General features: G+C 36.9%; 1 protein-coding gene across 1 annotated transcript in view; it reads right to left on the reverse strand.

The window, feature by feature from the left end:
- Positions 1–18,496, reverse strand: part of ATP11B (ATPase phospholipid transporting 11B (putative)) — a gene marked incomplete at its 5' end in the record, with an annotated part of 120,268 nt that overhangs the window by 45,366 nt on the left and 56,406 nt on the right. Inside the window, 7 exons of the mRNA XM_082839270.1 lie at positions 2,930–3,133; positions 4,628–4,809; positions 7,651–7,754; positions 7,828–7,901; positions 9,455–9,523; positions 10,021–10,196; positions 11,213–11,455. Of these exons, the coding sequence (XP_082695396.1) occupies positions 2,930–3,133; positions 4,628–4,809; positions 7,651–7,754; positions 7,828–7,901; positions 9,455–9,523; positions 10,021–10,196; positions 11,213–11,455 (1,052 nt within the window). The remainder of the gene's footprint in view (positions 1–2,929; positions 3,134–4,627; positions 4,810–7,650; positions 7,755–7,827; positions 7,902–9,454; positions 9,524–10,020; positions 10,197–11,212; positions 11,456–18,496) is intronic.

The raw sequence follows: 18,496 nt of genomic DNA on the forward strand, positions 1-18,496 counted from the left end.
ATCAATTCCTTGAATGAATCTCTCAGCTCTGGGAATTTGCATACATTGCCCGCTTTGCTTCTTGGTGTTACTCTCTGACCAGTTTACATTTCATCGCTGCAAACAACACAGTCGTGAGTTCTAATGTAGAGCAAGAACTTAGCCTACGCTAAGCTCAGGCTAAGCTTCCCTCTTCTGTCTACCCACAGCTCTCTGTTCTTGCCTCAGTTACAATTCAGTTGTGATAGGTCTATGACAACATATTTATTTCTGTTTTTCCTACACATTGTAAGTATTCTGGGAATAAATACACCTTATGTGACTCTGTTCCAAATGCCCAGATAAGAGACAATCATTATATGTTTGTGAAGGACTGGATATATACACTAAAGCTTTCAAAGGTATGGAATTCTTTTGCTATACCCAAAATTTTTAGAATAGATACTTCCTGAAAGTCTGTATATCAAAATCCTATTGACTTACACGGTTAACTCAGAAAATGCACTCCAGGAACTCCCTGGCAGTCCAGTGGTTAAGAGTCTGTGCTCCCACTGCTGAGGGCCCAGGTTCAATCTCTGGTCGGGGAGCTAACATCCCACAAGCCTCATGGCATGGCCAAAGGAAAAAAAGAAAAGAAAACGTACTCCACCAAAAAGATGGTATCTCTAAAACATTTCACACAGCAAGCCTAAAATTCATTTTAAGGTATAACCTTCACTTTATAATACAGCTTTTGTACAAAAAGGGAAATGAACAATACCCATGATCTTAACAGACTCACTAAAAGCACATATATAGAAGACTTAAAAAAATTCTAAAATACAAGTAATAATTATCTTTAGATGGCTGTATTATATTATTAACCATATCTTCTTTACCATTTTCAGTATTTTTTAAATGAACATTTAGTATTTTTAAAATCAGGAGTAATATTTAAGAAGTAAATGATTCTGAGCAAATAGTCTGTATGTTTTAGGGAGTTCTTGACATTATGATACTTAAATGTTTAAGCAATCACAATAGTGTTGGCAATGCTCCAAAACTGTAGTATAATTACCTAAATTAATCACCTTTTTGAGCTCAAGCAAAGACCCTTCTGAGAGCTGTACTGTCTCTTTAAAACATTCCTTAAGTAAGTTTTTCTCTGATGAAATCCAGAGTTTAGTATCACATCAATCTCTGCATAACAAATGTAAATCAAGCACTGAATGTACATTGACAACTGTGGCATTGTCTTTTCGCATTTGTTTTTCTGCATTAATATTACAAGACTGCAAAGACAGGTACCTGTAGAATATCTTAGATGGCTACATACAAGCAACCCTGATGCTTACACTGAAGCACTCCTAATTTATTGTAAAAACAACTGACTGTGTTAAATGGGGGCTCCTAAATAAAGTTGATTTACCGAAAAAAGCAGATTTAGAGAAAAAGAGAATGCATTAAGAAAATAAATACCTATGAAATTATCTTTGAACAGTAAAATGCAGATTAATTTCCCTGTTTGGTCATGTGAACCTCATCAGTGGTTGGCAAATGTTTTCTGTAAAGCGTTAGAAGTAAACATTTTAAGTTTTGTGGGCCATGAGGCTAAATTGAGGATATTATGTAGGTACTTATGCTACAAAAGAGGAAACAAATTTTGACAAAAAAAATTTTAAGTAAAAAATGTAATAATTAAGGGACTCTCTCGCCTTCTGAGAGGGTCCACACTGTCTGTGGAGTGTTTCTCCCTAAATAAATCCACTTCTTATCTATCACTTTGTCTTTCACTGAATTCTTTCTGTGATGAGACATCAAGAACCCGAGCTTCATTAAGTCCTGAGGCCAGTCTTTTGAGTTCTGCGGGAACTAAGGCCCGCACCCAGGTGGAGGATGGAATGATGATGTTGACCCACATGACTTCAATCAACTAAAGCTTGGGCTCTTATCAATCGTGGCCCCAATTCTATGCTGAATTCTCCTCTGCTCAAGCCCCTTCATGAATATGCATGTACCCTTAACTTAAAACTTTCCCAAGTTTGCTGTTTGGGGGAGACACTATTTTAGGAAAGATCCCCAGTGTTCTCCTTACTTGCTGCAAGTAATAAATCTTTCCTTTTCGCGAAAAAAAAAAAAAAATTAAGTACAATTTTTAAAGTAATAGAAGTCTACTAATGAGGAGAACAGAAACCTTTTTATTTTGCAGGGGGAAGAACTCCAATTAATTTTGATTAATTGGGGTTCAAAGTTCATGTTTCCTATCATCAAAATCAATTGCACATGTCCATGTGTTAATGCTGATCTGTAATGAAATTTTACATTTTATTGCAAAAGAACCATCTGTAATGAGATTTTGTATTTCATTTTTGATTATGTCTTTTCAAACAGGCAGTATATTAAAGCATATTATCACTGAATAATAAACACAATTCTTTGCCACCTAATTTGATAATAATCAACACTCCACTATGCTTTAAGAGTGTGATATTAAAATTCCATTTTTCTTTTCATGTTTGGACATGATAGTTAAATACAGATAATAAAAATATACTAAAATGTCATACGGCAAAATGTGTGGCACGGAAAACATTAACAAGTTATAATTGTGTCGCTGTGATTTGTAGTATATATCAAGCAGCAGTGAGAAATGAGAAAGGTGCTTTATAAGGTCTCTGTCCCAATTACTCAACTGTGCTGTTATAGTGCAAAAGCCTTCACTGATGATGTGTAAATGAACAAATGTGGCTCTGTTCCAATAAAACTTTATTTACAGACACCGAACTTTTAATTTCATGTAATTTTCACACCATGAAATATTACTCTTCTTTGACTTCTTTTTCATCCATTAAAAAATGTAAAAATTATTTTGAGCTCATGGGCTGTAAAAAAGGCAGTGGGCCATATTTGGGCCCATGGGCCATAGCTTGCTGGCCCCTGAACTCCATGATACAGATAATTATATTCTTACCTTCTGGCAAGCTGCCTCAACTTTTCAGCACATTCACTGTCTGACGTCTGGTTTATAAGTTCAAGGATGTTCATGGTTCTGTGAAAATGTCCACATGACAAACTCACACTAACAGCTGTTTCATGTTTATCTCCAGTAAGTACCCATACTTTGATACCAGCCATTCTCAATGCTTCAATAGTTTCTCGAACTTTATCTTGTAGTCTGAAAATAAAAGAAACAAAATTAGTAGTAGAGAACATTTTTTTGACTGTATTTAAAGTATGAACCACAAAGTAAAGTAAGGTAATTCCGAACTCCTTAACCTAGGGATGTTATAGTATAGTAATATAATTGAATTTTTTTCCATTAGGGAAAAAATAGGAATAACCAAATTAGTGACCACCTGGCTAATATAAAATCTACAACTGTGTGCTAACACGTTTGTCACAATGGGAATTCCAGAGTTGTGAGGCATTTTAGGTGACAGATACTAAATGATCGCTTGGGTCAATACTGCCTTAATGAGAACATTTGTGCATTCTCACAATTGTAAAGTTTCCTTCCCTTCATTTTGGTTACTGATAATACTACTGTAAATGTATTTGGTTTTTTTGAAGCTCACAGGGTATTGGTATGTTGGAGCACTATGTAAACTTAAATGTAAAATCTACAACTTCATATTTTAAGAGTGTATCTTCAAAGCTGATTTTTATAGAACCAACTAACTATATAGTCTTCATAAACTCATTTTCTTAGAAAGTCTTAAATTTCAAATTAGAAGATTTTCTCCTTTTTCGGCAAGAAAATCTCTTACCTCATTAGTTCAAAATTCAGACTGTGGACAATAACGGTCTACATATAACCTCAGGGAGTCTCATAAATCTCATGAGGACAACTGAAAAGTAAATGAAACCCTAGATTTTAAAAAATGCAAGCACCTTTAGATCTAGCGGGTAGAGAAAAACGTAACAATAGGCTTAATTTGTAGAATTCAATTTAATTCAAGAAACTGTGAAACACACATGGAGAGAGATGCTGGGAACAAAGGCAAAGAATAAGTAGACCTCAAGGAATTCACAGGCTAACAGAGGAGAAAGTCTTCAACAAATAATATACTGCCTACAAAACTACTACAACAGAACTACCTACAAAACATGGAGGCTTTCCAAACAAGAGAATTTTTAATACTATTAGGGGTTAGGAAAGGTCTTCCTGGAGTGGGGGTGATATATGAACTATGGTTTATGAATAGGTATTCACAGATGGATAAGGGAAGAATGATCCAGGCAGAAAGCACAGCCTTGCCAACGAAAAAAGGCACAAAATAGAACACTTTTAACTATAGCTGTCGTTCAGAGAACTAGACAGTTTGGTACTGTTGAAATGTAAAGTGGAAGGGGGCAGTGGTAAGAGGTGAGGCTGGAGAATTAAGCAGGAACTTAAAATCTTTGTATGGAACACTGAGGAATAGTCTAAAAACTCCAGACTACAGGCAAAACTATACATGGCTGTATTCCTTCAACTATTTCAGATAGCTGGCTAGAACAAAAATTATATATATGGACTGGGAAAAATTAAGGCTTTAATTCTCTATTTTCATTTAAAATATATTAAGTATAAAATGTTAAAAAATAGAATTTGTCATAAATTAGAAACACTTGGCTAGAAAAATTCTTATGAGAGAAAAATGATATTGCCTATTTGTCTGATACTTACTTGTCTTCTACTGCTGTAGCTCCCAGTAATATCAGGTCTTTCTCTATGAACTGGAAGACATCTGCCAATTTCTCTTCCCGTTGCTGCAAGGCAGTCCTGGCTTCAAATAAATGTCTATCTATTTCCTCATACTCCTTAGGTGTAAACTCTCTATAGGCCATACACAGAGTTCTTAGCCCTTTCTAAAACAGGAAAATTAAAGACAAAAATTGAACAAAGATAACTAATGGGGAATTAAGAAGTCACTGAAATAAACTGAGGACCCCATTACCAAAATTCAACTATAAATAATTTAAAAAGTACTATCATCTAGTGATAGGAAATAAATAAACTGTCACAAAACCCTAGTTATCTGAGTTATGGGACACATATTATCATAGCTCTTGCAATTTTTGATGAGTTCCTAAACAGTTGCTCAAAAAAATTAAGGTCATTGAATTGTAGAACATTAGAGCCTAGACAGGATCATAAAGACGATCTACCTGTGATTTTAAATATGTTTTACCAGGAGAGCCAAAAAGTTCTATAATGGTACCTTTAGGATTGTCAAGAGAGAGGCAGCCCCAGGTTCTTCTCTCCTGTTTTAACCACTACAACTCCACTTTTATCTATTTATTTTTTTTAGACAATGTTTTTAAAAGTCTTTATCGAATTTGTTACAATACGGCTTCTGTTTTATGTGTTTTTTTTGGTTTTTTGGCCGCAAGGCATGTGGGATCTTCCTGAGCAGGGATTGAACCTGCATTGGAAGGTGAAGTCTTAACGACTGGACTGGCAGGGAAGTCCCCACTTTTATCTACTTTAAAAGAACTTTTTTTTAAGCAAAGGGGACTATAATTTCCTGAGGGTTCATGATATGACAAATTCACATTTCAAATAAAGAAGCCTGTAAAGTGGTCATTATCAACCAACCAATACTTTCTAGAGCCACTGAATGAATGATTTTAAATTGTATCATTATACCTTTACTGGTGAATTGGAATTTCACAAAACTTAGGAATATATATTTGATTATCTGATTCTACCAGGTGTAAACTTTTCTTATGGTGTTACTATTTGGAAGTTGGTATCTAAATCTGAAAGCTTACAAAAGTTCTTTTTCTTGCAACACATTTTCCTCAGAAAAACCCAAAATAAATGTTCTAATAGCAGGACTCAGAAAGGAAAAGTTTTAAAATACTATATGACACTACTTAGCAGATTTCTAAATGTTGTCATTCCTTGATTTACAAATGACCTACACCTATAAACACCTGCTTCTCTTATATAACAGTTAAGAGACTATGAGAGTTACTAAATTAATTAATTCCACAACAAACATTTATTGAGTGCCAACTACGTGCCAGCATTTTTCTGGATTAAAATGACAGAAAAGTAGAATAGGACTTCCCTGATGGTGCAGTGGTTAAGAATCTGCCTGCCAATGCAGAGGACACGGGTTCGATCCCTGATCCAGGAAGATCCCACATCTTCCTAGGATGTTGCTTGCCATGGAGCAACTAAGCCCGTGCACCACAACTACTGATCTCACACTCCGCAACTACTGAGACCACATGTTCCAACTACTGAAGCCTGCAGGCCTAGAGCCGGTGCTCCGCAACAAGAGAAGCCACTGCAACAAGAAGCCCATGCACCGCAATGAAGAGTAGCGCCCCCCACTCGCCACAACTAGAGAAAGCCCACAGGCAGCAACGAGGACCCACCGCAGTCCCCGGACCCCCCCCCCCAAAAGTAGAACAATGCCTTTGTTCTTATGGATATTACAGCGTGGTAGATGAACTAGACCATAAACAAATAGAAAGTAATGGGAGAAAAGAAACCATAAGTAAGTAAAGGAGGCAGGTGGGCAGCATTTATAGAAATGCAGAAATGAGAGCTCATGAGGCTCTAAGACTGAGACGGAGCTGCTTAATAAGTTTCCTCTTCACATGAATTGTGGCACTTTGTTTTTGTAAGATTTTCCTATTCTTTTATTAAGAGGGACATAATTCACGTACCATAATTCACCTTAAAAAGTACAATTCAGTGGTCTTTAGTGTACTCACAAAGTCGTGCAACTGTTATTACTATCTAATTCCAGAACATTTGTGTCACCCCCAAAAGGAATTCCATATTCATTAGCAGACACTTCCCTTTCCCCCCTTTCTCCAGCTCCTGGCAACCACTAATATGCTTTCTGGCTCTATGAATCTGTCTTTTCTGTATTTCATATAAATGGAACATGTGGCCTTTTGTGACTGGCTTCTTTCACTTAGCAATCTTTTCAAAGTTCATCCATGATGTAGCATATATCAGTATTTCATTCCTTTTAATGGCCAAATAACATTTTGTTATATGGATATGACACATATCATATATGGATATGACACATCAGTTGATGGACATTTGGGTGTTTCCATTTTTTGGCTATTAGGAATAAAGCTGCTAAGTACAAGTTTCTGTGTAGATGTATGTTTTCAATTCTCTTGGATGTATACCTAGGAGTGAAATTACCAAGTATATAGTAACTCTATATTACTCTATGTTCTATGAGGAATTGTAAAACTATTTTTGGAAGTGGCCATATCATTTATATTCCCATCAGCAATGTTATCAGGGTTCCAGTTTCTACACATACTTGGGATTTTTGTACGTCTCTTTTTTTTTTTGGTGGGGGGGTCATGCTGCACAGCATGCAGGATCTTAATCCCCCGACCAGGGATGGAACCCATACCCCCTACAATGGAAGCACGGAGTCTTAACCACTGGACTGCCAGGGAAGTCCCTCCCTTTTTAGTATAGCAATCTGAGTGGTCCTTGTAGCCATAAGTACTCTGGCTGTACTAGGTGCAAAGAGAAGACATATTTTAGCAGGTTAAAAAAGGTCAAATTTTAACCAACGAATGAGGAGCCAACATATAATGTAACAGAACTGCAGAATTTCTATAATTTTTGATAAAATACTAATGCAAAAATGAAACCCCAAATCTTTCATATATATATATATTTTTAGCGGTTTTTAAATTAGAGAAATTTGCACTTACCAAAGCAAATTCATCTACATGAATTCTTGTTTTTTCTATTTCTCCACCTATACATTCCGGGAGAACTGATGATTCGGCTCCTTTAACAAATAAAAGTTTCTCACCTAAAAAGAAAAATGAGTTATTAAGTTCTTAGTATTACATAACTAAAAATTCATGAACATTTAAATTGGTTACCTGAAGGTGCCTGAACAATTACACTCATTCTTCTACGATCTGAATTAAATTCCAGAATATGAAGCAGTTTGTACCTAAGGAAGAAAAAATAAGAAAGACAAAATCTGTACTTTTTTGAATATTAAGTGAATATTTGGAAAGAATCCCTATAAAAGATAAAATGGTTAATTTAGAACAAGAAATTAATCTCAGTTACATTTTTCAAGATGATGGATTATGAGTCATTAATGACACAAGACAGAAAAAGAAGGAACTGACATTTATTAAGTACTTACCAAATGCCACGTACTTTACATACCTTATATCATCTAATACCCATGAGAACCAAAGGAGGTAGGTCTTATCTCATTTTACAGGTGAGGACTATTAAACTCAGAAAGATACACTCATTTACCTTAAGTCAAATAAGCATGTGAATGGCACAGCAAGGAATGGAATACATATCTGCCCAGCTTCATGTTTTTCCTCACTAAAAAAGGTGACTGATTCTCAACTCTTTTTTCTGCCTAAACACACCTGAGAAATACGAACACTCACATTAGTAACAGAGGCTCATTACAGCAGTGATTCTGAACCTACGACAGGGCATGTGTGTGCAGTTGGGGGACACAAAGGCCTCTCTAGGGAGCTGTAAAAGAATTTGTGTGGATGGGTCAGGTGTGGATTGAAAAGTCTTCTAGATGAATTTATACAATGATGTACATATGGAATGTTTTGGCACATCTCAAAGAAAAACACTGAGTAGAATGGTTTATAAGTTGATAAAATGAGCTAGACAGGCTCCCAGATAAAAGTAGCCAAAGACTGGGCACTATTTAGTTCAGAAAAGCATAGTCTAGAAAAGCACAAGTGGAGCTGAGATATGATCAGAAATGATAAAACCACGAAAGATACGAATGTGATAAGAATGGACTAATTTATCAAACAGAGGAAATACTGGAAATAATACAACAGTTCCTTAATGTTTGAAAGATAAAAATCATAGGAAAGATAAGGAAGTTTTTATTTAGTGAGTAGAAATTTACAAAACTCATTATCCTAAGAATGTGTAAAAATAAACACATAAGTAAATTCAAGAACCATTAAGCTAAAATACAGATGAAAGTTTCAGAGTATTATACTGTTACTACCATGATGAGATACAATGTAATACTGACATCATTCTAGAGCAGGTGTCAGTAAACTTTTCCTGTAAGGGGCCAGACAGTAAATACTTTAGGCTTTGAAGACCATATATGATCTCTGCTGCATATTTTTTTGCTTTGGAAAACACTTTAAAAATGTAATTTAGGGGGCTTCCCTGGTGGCGCAGTGGTTGAGAGTCTGCCTGCCGATGCAGGGGACGCGGGTTCGTGCCCTTGTCCGGGAAGATCCCACATACCGCGGAGCGGCTGGGCTCCTGAGCCATGGCCACTGAGCCTGCATGTCCGGAGCCTGTGCTCCGCAACGGGAGAGGCCACAACAGTGAGAGGCCCGCATACCGCAAAAAAAAAAAAAAAAAAAAAAAAAAAATGTAATTTAGTTTGCAGGCTGTAGGCCAGATCTGGTTTCTGGGTCATAGTTTACCAATTCCTGTTCTATAGTAAACACTTAATATATAGAAAATTACAACATAGAAAAAAATTACCGTTCCAGTTTTCCAAGTGTTTTAACTTCCATAGTTTCTCCAGAATTGCCAATAAATACAATGCCAAATCTAGGGAATAAAAGGAGAAAGAAATATAAGATTTAAAGGATGATATTTTATAATTTACAATATAACTAACTTGAATAAAATCATTTAAAATATAAGTTTAAGATGTATTTTAAAGTTATTTCCTTTGAGTATAGGATTATTTTTAAGAACCTGAAGGATGACAGTAGATCCAAAACAATACATACACAAGTATTTCTCACAAATTATATTGTTCATATTTCACAGTAACCAGACTTTTAAAGAGATCTCTTCAAAATATGACTTAATGCAAGCCTGATAACAAAATTAATGACATTTCAAATTCTCATTTAAAATACTTTTATGTGTAAATATACATATAAATAAAATACCTTTATGTGTAAAAAAAGTGTAAAAATAAAATAAAATACCTTTATGTTTCTCAATTTTGTCTGAGAATTTAAAATTATGTTCTTGCATTTTCACATTTTCATTTAAAAGGTATTTTTCTGAAGATTTGAAAATTAAACTTAAACTACCTTGCAGCAGCTTCCACAAGAGCCTTTTCATCTGGTGAAGATGCATAGTACTCCAACTGGGAGGGTGCAAGGTTGGTTTGCCAGGGACCATCACCAATTCCATCAGTCTGAACACTGCTAATCTGCACAGTGTGACAGAGACTGACTGCTTTAAAGAAGAGATCATGTTCTTTAATCTGTAGAAACATAATTAATATTCATAATAAAATATACCAATACCAAAAAACATGTAGGAACATGTAGGAAACCAGAAACAAAATTCTAAAAAATGCCAATACAGCTCATAATTTGATAAACTAAGACGTAGAACCAGAGTGCTACAATTCTGAATTGCATAAATAACAGTTGGTTGCTTCTGAATCCCAAGAGTAAAATGTCACATTTGCTTATGACCCTTCAACATCTGAGTATATTTTTAGGAGGCATAAACAAATTGCAAGTAAAGGTGAAAACTCTTTTGTGGAAGAACTGAGATCTCAAAAACTCTATTAAGCTCTATTCCTTAACAAAGTCCTCTTTATTTCAAGGCAGAAAGGGCTTTCTTTAACTTAGTCCCGTTTAAATACCCAGAGAACTAAAGTAGATGCATACACACACACACACACACACACACACACATTTTTTTTTTTTTTTTTTTTTGCGGTACGTGGGCCTCTCACTGTTGTGGCCTCTCCCCCTGCGGAGCATAGGCTCCAGACGCGCAGGCTCAGCGGCCATGGCTCACGGACCCAGCCGCTCCACGGCATGTGGGATCTTCCCGGACCAGGGCACAAACCCACATCCCCTGCATCGGCAGGCAGACTCTCAACCACTGCGCCACCAGGGAGGCCCTATATATATTTTTTTAGTGGAACATTTTATTTATTTATTTATTTTTAATAGATCTTTATTGGAGTATAATTGCTTCACAATACTGTGTTACTTTCTGTTGCACAACAAAGCGAATCAGCCATACGTATACACATGTCCCCATATCCCCTTCCTCTTGAGCCTCCCTCCCTAAAGTAGATGCATATTAAGTGACAAACTGGCTTATGACTATAAATTTTCAGTGCTGAATCAAAGGCTAAACATTTCAAATGTATATTCCTTGCCCCACTAACACTTAAACTTTTTCTCCTACAACCCACCAACTAACAAAGAATTACTATTTCAAATGAAACTCCTATTTATTAACTTAAAAATTGCTTACTAGTTCAGTTTCATTTTCAGGACTGGTTCTAAAAGAGGAACTGGTTGCAAGATGGGATAAGTTGTTAAGATGGGATAAACTACTAAGATAAGATAAGTTTCCATCTGAAGAGTCTGGTGTTGGTCCTTCAGATACAAGTCTACCATTGATTTCTTGGTATTTTATACCATTAATTGAACATTCCCGAAACTGCATCTCGTTTTCGGTCAGTGTACCAGTTTTGTCTGTAAACACATACTCGACCTAGAAATAGAAAACAAAAGAAAACAAACCTTTATGTTCAGGGCATTACGTTAAACAAAAAAACTTTGTACTCTGGCTCCTGAAGTTGTTTACCTATTAACATTGATATACTCATGTTAAAAGTCTTACTTATAATCTGAGCACAAGCAAATAATTAAAGATGCCACAGAAACAAAACAGGGTAATACAAAATATTTAAAATCTATATACTCTTTGAAGTCTGTGGCATCTTTAGGTTCATGTTCATCTATAGAGTTGACTGATAATTTCTGCTGAACAAGCAGGAGAAATACGAACTGCAGTTATTCTCTCTGGGTAAACTGAGGAAAAGTCAATACTGATATTTGGGGATAACCCCCAAAAACAGCTGGGCTGCCAGGCTTTTCTAGGGAAAACTTTTGGACTTGTAAAGAAAACCAAAGATTAGCATTCATTTGAGGATATCCCCTTACATGAAAAGGCAAAGAGAGTCTAAAACAAATGACAGGCAGTTCCACGATAACACTGTCTTGAAAACACAAGAACTTATTACAATGAGACTGATATATAAGGGAACAATTTGAGCATAATATGAACTTTGCGTTTGATTATGAACAGTTTCATCTGTGAGAAACACTAGGTGAACACAGAAAACTGCATCCAGCATACATGAAATATACAAACCTCAAACAGCTAGCAGCTACTTCAGGTCACCATGTGTGTTATGAGCCATAACCATTCACATCTGGTATCATACTTTCCTTCTGTTTTCAGACAACCTTCCTTCCAATACTTCACAATAACACACAAATTGCAATACTTCTGATGGCCACTTTCACAAGAAAACTTCAGGTCATTTTCAAGATAAAGTGCCATATTTATTGTAGTATTTATGTATTTCTTAATAATCTAGCAAGTCCTGTTGTCATTAGGTTCTTATCTTTTTTGTTGTTTTTTGCGGTAAGCAGGCCTCTCTCACCACTGTGGCCTCTCCCGTTACGGAACACAGGCTCCAGACGCGCAGGCTCAGCGGCCATGGTTCACGGGCCCAGCCACTCTGCAGCATGTGGGATCCTCCCGGACCGGGGCACGAACCCGCGCCCCTGCATCGGCAGGCGGACCCCCCAACCACTGCGCCACCAGGGAGGCCCTTATTTTTTTATTTTAAATGTGTTACTGACAAAGTTTTTGTTGTACCCCAATTCCATTTTCCCATAAGCCCTGTGTGTTTTGTTTTTTTTTTTTTTGCGGTACACGGGCCTCTCACTGTTGTGGCCTTCTCCCGTTGTGGAGCACAGGCTTACGGATGCGCAGGCTCAGTGGCCATGGCTCACGGGCCCAGCCACTCTGCGGCATGTGGGATCTTCCCGGACCGGGGCATGAACCCGTGTCCCCTACATCAGCAGGCGGACTCCCAACCACTGCACCACCAGGGAAGCCCAGCCCTGTGGTTTTTACTAAGTAATTTTGCATAGCACAGTGATTTTAGGAATGCATATGTCACATTACAGCAGAACTGATGTACTGAGAAAGTAACTAGGAAAAAACTGAGAAAATGCAACTAGCAGAAGGCTTTAAAGAAACTGTCATTAATATCCTCAAAGAGGTGAAAGAACAGATTATATTCAAGAAACAAGAATAAGATGTAATTAAAAGACGACCATTCTGGGAATTCCCTGGCTGTGCAGTGGTTAGGACTCTGCGTTTCCACTGCGGGGACATGGGTTCGATCCCTAGTAGGGGAACTGAGATCCCGCAAGCTGTGTGGCCAAAAAAAAAAAAAAAAACACCATTCAGATATACTAGGATATTAGAAATTAAAAACATTACAATACAAATAAAAGAAATCAAAAGATAGGTGGAACCAGAGGGCAGACGGCAGAAGCAAGAAGAACTACAATCCTGCAGCCTGTGTAAAAAAACCACATTCACAGAAAGACAAGATGAAAAGGCGGAAGGCTATGTACCAGATGAAGGAACAAGATAAAAACCCAGAAAAACAACTAAATGAAGTGGAGATAGGCAACCTTCCAAAAATAAATTTCAGAATAATGATAGTGAAGATGATCCAGGACCTTAGAAAAAGAATGGAGGCAAAGATCGAGAAGATGCAAGAAATGTTTAACAAAGACCTAGAAGAATTAAAGAACAAACAAACAGAGATGAACAATACAATAAATGACAATGAAAACTACACTAGAAGGAATCAATAGCAGAATAACTGAGGCAGAATAACAGATAAGTGACCTGGAAGACAGAATGGTGGAATTCACTGCTGTGGAACCGAACTAAAGAAAAAAGAATGAAAAGAAATGAAGACAGCCTAAGAGACCTCTGGGACGACATTAAACGCAACAACATTCGCATCATAAGGGTCGCAGAAGAGAGAGAGAAAGAACCAGAGAAAATATCTGAAGAGATTATAGTCAAAAACTTCCCTAACATGGGAAAGGAAATAGCCACCCAGGAAGCGCAGCGAGTCCCATACAGGATAAACCCAAGGAGAAACACACCGAGGCACATAGTAATCAAATTGGCAAAAATTAAAGACAAAGAAAAATTATCAAAAGCAGCAAGGGAAAAACGACAAATAACATACAAGGGAACTACCATAAGGTTAACAGCTGATTTCTCAGCAGAAACTCTATAAGCCAGAAGGGAGTGGCATGATCTGTTTAAAGTGATGAAAGGGAAGAACCTACAGCCAAGATTACTCTACCCAGCAAGGATCTCATTCAGATTCGATGGGGGAATCAAAAGCTTTACAGATAAGCAAAAGCTAAGACAATTCAGCACCACCAAACCAGCTTTACAACAAATGCTAAAGGAACTTCTCTAAGCGGGAAACAAAGAGAAGAAAAGGACCTACAAAAACAAACCCAAAACAATTCAGAAAATGGTCAGAGGAACATACATATTGATAATTACCTTAAACGTGAATGGATTCAATGCTCCAACCAAAAGACACAGGCTTGCTGAATGGATACAAAAACAAGACCTGTATATATGCCTGTCTACAAAAGACGCACTTCAGACCTAGGGACACATACAGACTGAAAGTGAGGGGATGTAAAAAGATATTCCATGCAAATGGAAACCAAAAGAAAGCTGGTATATCAATACTCATATCAGATAAATAGATTTTAAAATAATGTTACAAGAGACAAGGAAGGACACTACATAATGATCAAGGTATCGATCCAAGAAGAAGATATAACATTACAAATATATATGCACCCAACATAGGAGCACCTCAATACATAAGGCAACTGCTAACAGCTATAAAAGAGAAAATCGACAGCAACACAATAATAGTGGGGGACTTTAACACCTCACTTACACCAATGGGCAGATGATCCAAAATGAAAATAAATAAGGAAACAGAAGCTTTAAATGACACAAAAGACCAGATAGCATTAATTGATATTTATAGGACATTCCATCCAAAAATAGCAGATTACACTTTCTTCTCAAGTGCGCATGAACATTCTCCAGGATAGATCACATATTGGGTCACAAATCAAGCCTCAGTAAATTTAAGAAAATTGAAATCATATCAAGCATCTTTTCTGACCACAACACTATGAGATTAGAAATGAATTACAGGGGAAAAAAACGTAAAAAACACAAACACATTGAGGCTAAACAATACGTTACTAAATAACCAAGAGATTACTGAAGAAATCAAAGAGGAAATCAAAAAATACCTACAGACAAATGACAATGAAAACACGACGATCCAAAACCTATGGGATGCAGCAAAAGCAGTTCTAAGAAGGAAGTTTATAGCTATAAAAGCCAACCTCAAGAAACAAGAAAAATCTCAAGTAAACAATCTAACCTTACACCCAAAGGAACTAGAGAAAGAAGAACAAACAAAACCCAGAGTTAGCAGAAGGAAAGAAATCATAAAAATCAGAGCAGAAATAAATGAAATAGAAACAAAGAAAACAATAGCAAAGATCCAATAAAACTAAAAGCTGGTTCTTTGAGAAGATAAACAAAATCGATAAACCATTAGCCAGACTCATCAAGAAAAAGAGGGAGAGGACTCAAATCAATAAAATTAGAAATGAAAAAGGAGAAGTTAAAACAGACACCACAGAAATACAAAGCATCCTAAGAGACTACTACAAGCAACTCTATGCCAATAAAATGGACAACCTGGAAGAAATGGACAAATTCTTAGAAAGGTATAACCTTCCAAGACTGAACCAGGAAAACAGAAAATATGCACAGACCAATCACAAGTAATGAAATTGAAACTGTGATTAAAAATCTTCCAACATGGGCTTCCCTGATGGCACAGTGGTTGAGAGTCCGCCTGCCGATGCCGGGGATAAGGTATCGTGCCCCGGTCCGGGAAGATCCCATGCCACAGAGTGGCTGGGACCATGAGCTATGGCCGCTGAGCCTGCGCGTTTGGAGCCTGTGCTCTGCAATGGGAGAGGCCACAACAGTGAGAGGCCCACGTACCGAAAAAAAAAAAAAATCTTCCAACAAACCAAAGTCCAGGACCAGACGGCTTCACAGGTGAATTCTATCAAACGTTTAGAGAAGAGTTAACATCCATCCTTCTCATACTTTTCCAAAAAACTGCAGAGGAAGGAGCACTCCCAAACTCATTCTACAAGGCCACCATCACCCTGATACGAAAACCAGACAAAGATACCACAAAAAAAGAAAATTACAGACCAATATCACTGATAAATATAGATGCAAAAATCCTAACAAAATACCAGCAAACAGAATCCAACAACACATTAAAAGGATCATACACAACAATCACGTGGGATTTATCCCAGGGATGCAAGGATTCTTCAATATACGCAAATCAATCAATGGGATACACCATATTAACAAACTGAAGAACAAAAACCATGATCATCTCAGTAGATGCAGAAAAAGCTTTTGACAAAATTCAACACCCATTTATGATAAAAACTCTCCAGAAAGTGGGCATAGAGGGAACCTACCTCAACATAATAAAGGCCATATATGACAAACCCACAGCAAACATCATTCTCAATGGTGAAAAACTGAAAGCATTTCCTCTAAGATCAAGAACGAGACAAGGATGTCCACTCTCACCACTATTATTCAACATAGTTTTGGAAGTCCTAACCATGGCAATCAGAGAAGAAAAAGAAATAAAAGGAATACAAATTGGAAAAGAAGAAGTAAAACTGTCACTGTCTGCAGATGACATGATACTATAAATACAGAATCCTAAAAATGCTACCAGAAAAATACTAGAGCTCATCAATAAATTTGGTAAAGTTGCAGGATACAAATTAATGCACAGAAATCTCTTGCATTCGTATACACTAATGATGAAAAATCTGAAAGAGAAATTATGGAAACACCCCCATTTACCACTGCAACAAAAAGAATAAAATATCTAGGAATAAACCTACCTAGGGAGACAAAAGACCTGTATACAGAAAACTATAAGACACTGATGAAAGAAATTAAAGATGATACCAACAGATGGAGAGATATAGCATGTTCTTGGACTGGAAGAATCAATAGTGAAAATGACTATACTACCCAAAGCAATCTACAGATTCAATGCAATCCCTATCAAATTACCAATGGCACTTTTTACGGAACTAGAACAAATCATCTTAAAATTTGTATGGAGACACAAGAGACCCCGAATAGCCAAAGCAGTCTTGAGGGGAAAAAACGGAGCTGGAGGAATCAGACTCCCTGACCTCAGACTATACTACAAAACTACAGTAATCAAGACAATATGGTACTGGCACAAAAACAGAAATACAGATCAATGGAACACGATAGAAAGCCCAGAGATAAACCCACGCAACTATGGTCAACTAATCTATGACAAAGGAGGCAAAGATATATGATGGAGAAAAGACAGTCTCTTCAGTAAGTGGTGCTGGGAAAACTGGACAGCTACATGTAAAAGAATGAAATTAGAACACTTCCTAACACCACACACAAAAATAAACTCAAAATGGATTCGAGACGTAAATGTAAGACCCGACACTATAAAACTCTTAGAGGAAGACATAGGAAGAACACTCCTTCACATAAATCACAGCAAGATCTTTTTTGATCCACCTCCTAGAGTAATGGAAATAAAAACAAAAATAAACAAATGGGACCTAATGAAACTTCAAAGCTTTTGCACAGCAAAGGAAACCATAAATACGAAAAGACAACCCTCAGAATGGGAGAAAATATTTGCAAACGAATCAACAGACAAAGGATTAATCCCCAAAATATATAAACAGCTCATGCAGCTCAATGTTAAAGAAACAAACAACCCAATCCAAAAATGGGCAGAAGACCTAAATAGACATTTCTCCAAAGAAGACATGCAGATGGCCAAGAAGCACATGAAAAGCTGTTCAACATCACTAATTATTAGAGAAATGCAAATCAAAACTTCAATGAGGCATCACCTCACACCAGTTAGAATGGGCATCATCAGAAAATCTACAAACAACAAATGCTGGAGAGGGTGTGGAGAAAAGGGAACCCTCTTGCACTGTTGGTGGGAATGTAAATTGATACAGCCACTATGGAGAACAATATGGAGGTTCCTTAAAAAAGTAAAAATAGATTTACCATATGATCCAGCAATCCCACTACTGGGTATATACCCAGAGAAAACCATAATTCAAAAAGACACATGCACCCCAATGTTCACTGCAGCACTATTTACAACAGCCAGGTCATGGAAGCAACCTAAACGCCCATCGACAGATGAATGAATAAAGAAGATGTGGTACATATATACAATGGAATATTACTGAGTCATAAGAAGGAACGAAATTGAGTCATTTGTTGAGACGTGGATGGATCTAGAGAGTGTCATACAGAGTGAAGTTAAGTCAGAAAGAGAAAAACAAAGATCGTTTATTAATGCATGTATGTGGAACCTAGAAAAATGGTACAGATGAGCCAGTTTGCAGGGCAGAAGTTGAGACACAGATGTAGAGAACAGACATATGGACACCAAGTGAGGAAAACCGCCATGGGGGATGGTGGGGATGGTGGTGTGCTGAATTGGGCGATTGGGATTGACATGTA

This window comes from Leucopleurus acutus, assembly GCF_964270905.1.
Source record: "Leucopleurus acutus genome assembly, chromosome: 5".
Taxonomy (NCBI): Eukaryota; Metazoa; Chordata; class Mammalia; order Artiodactyla; family Delphinidae; genus Leucopleurus; species Leucopleurus acutus.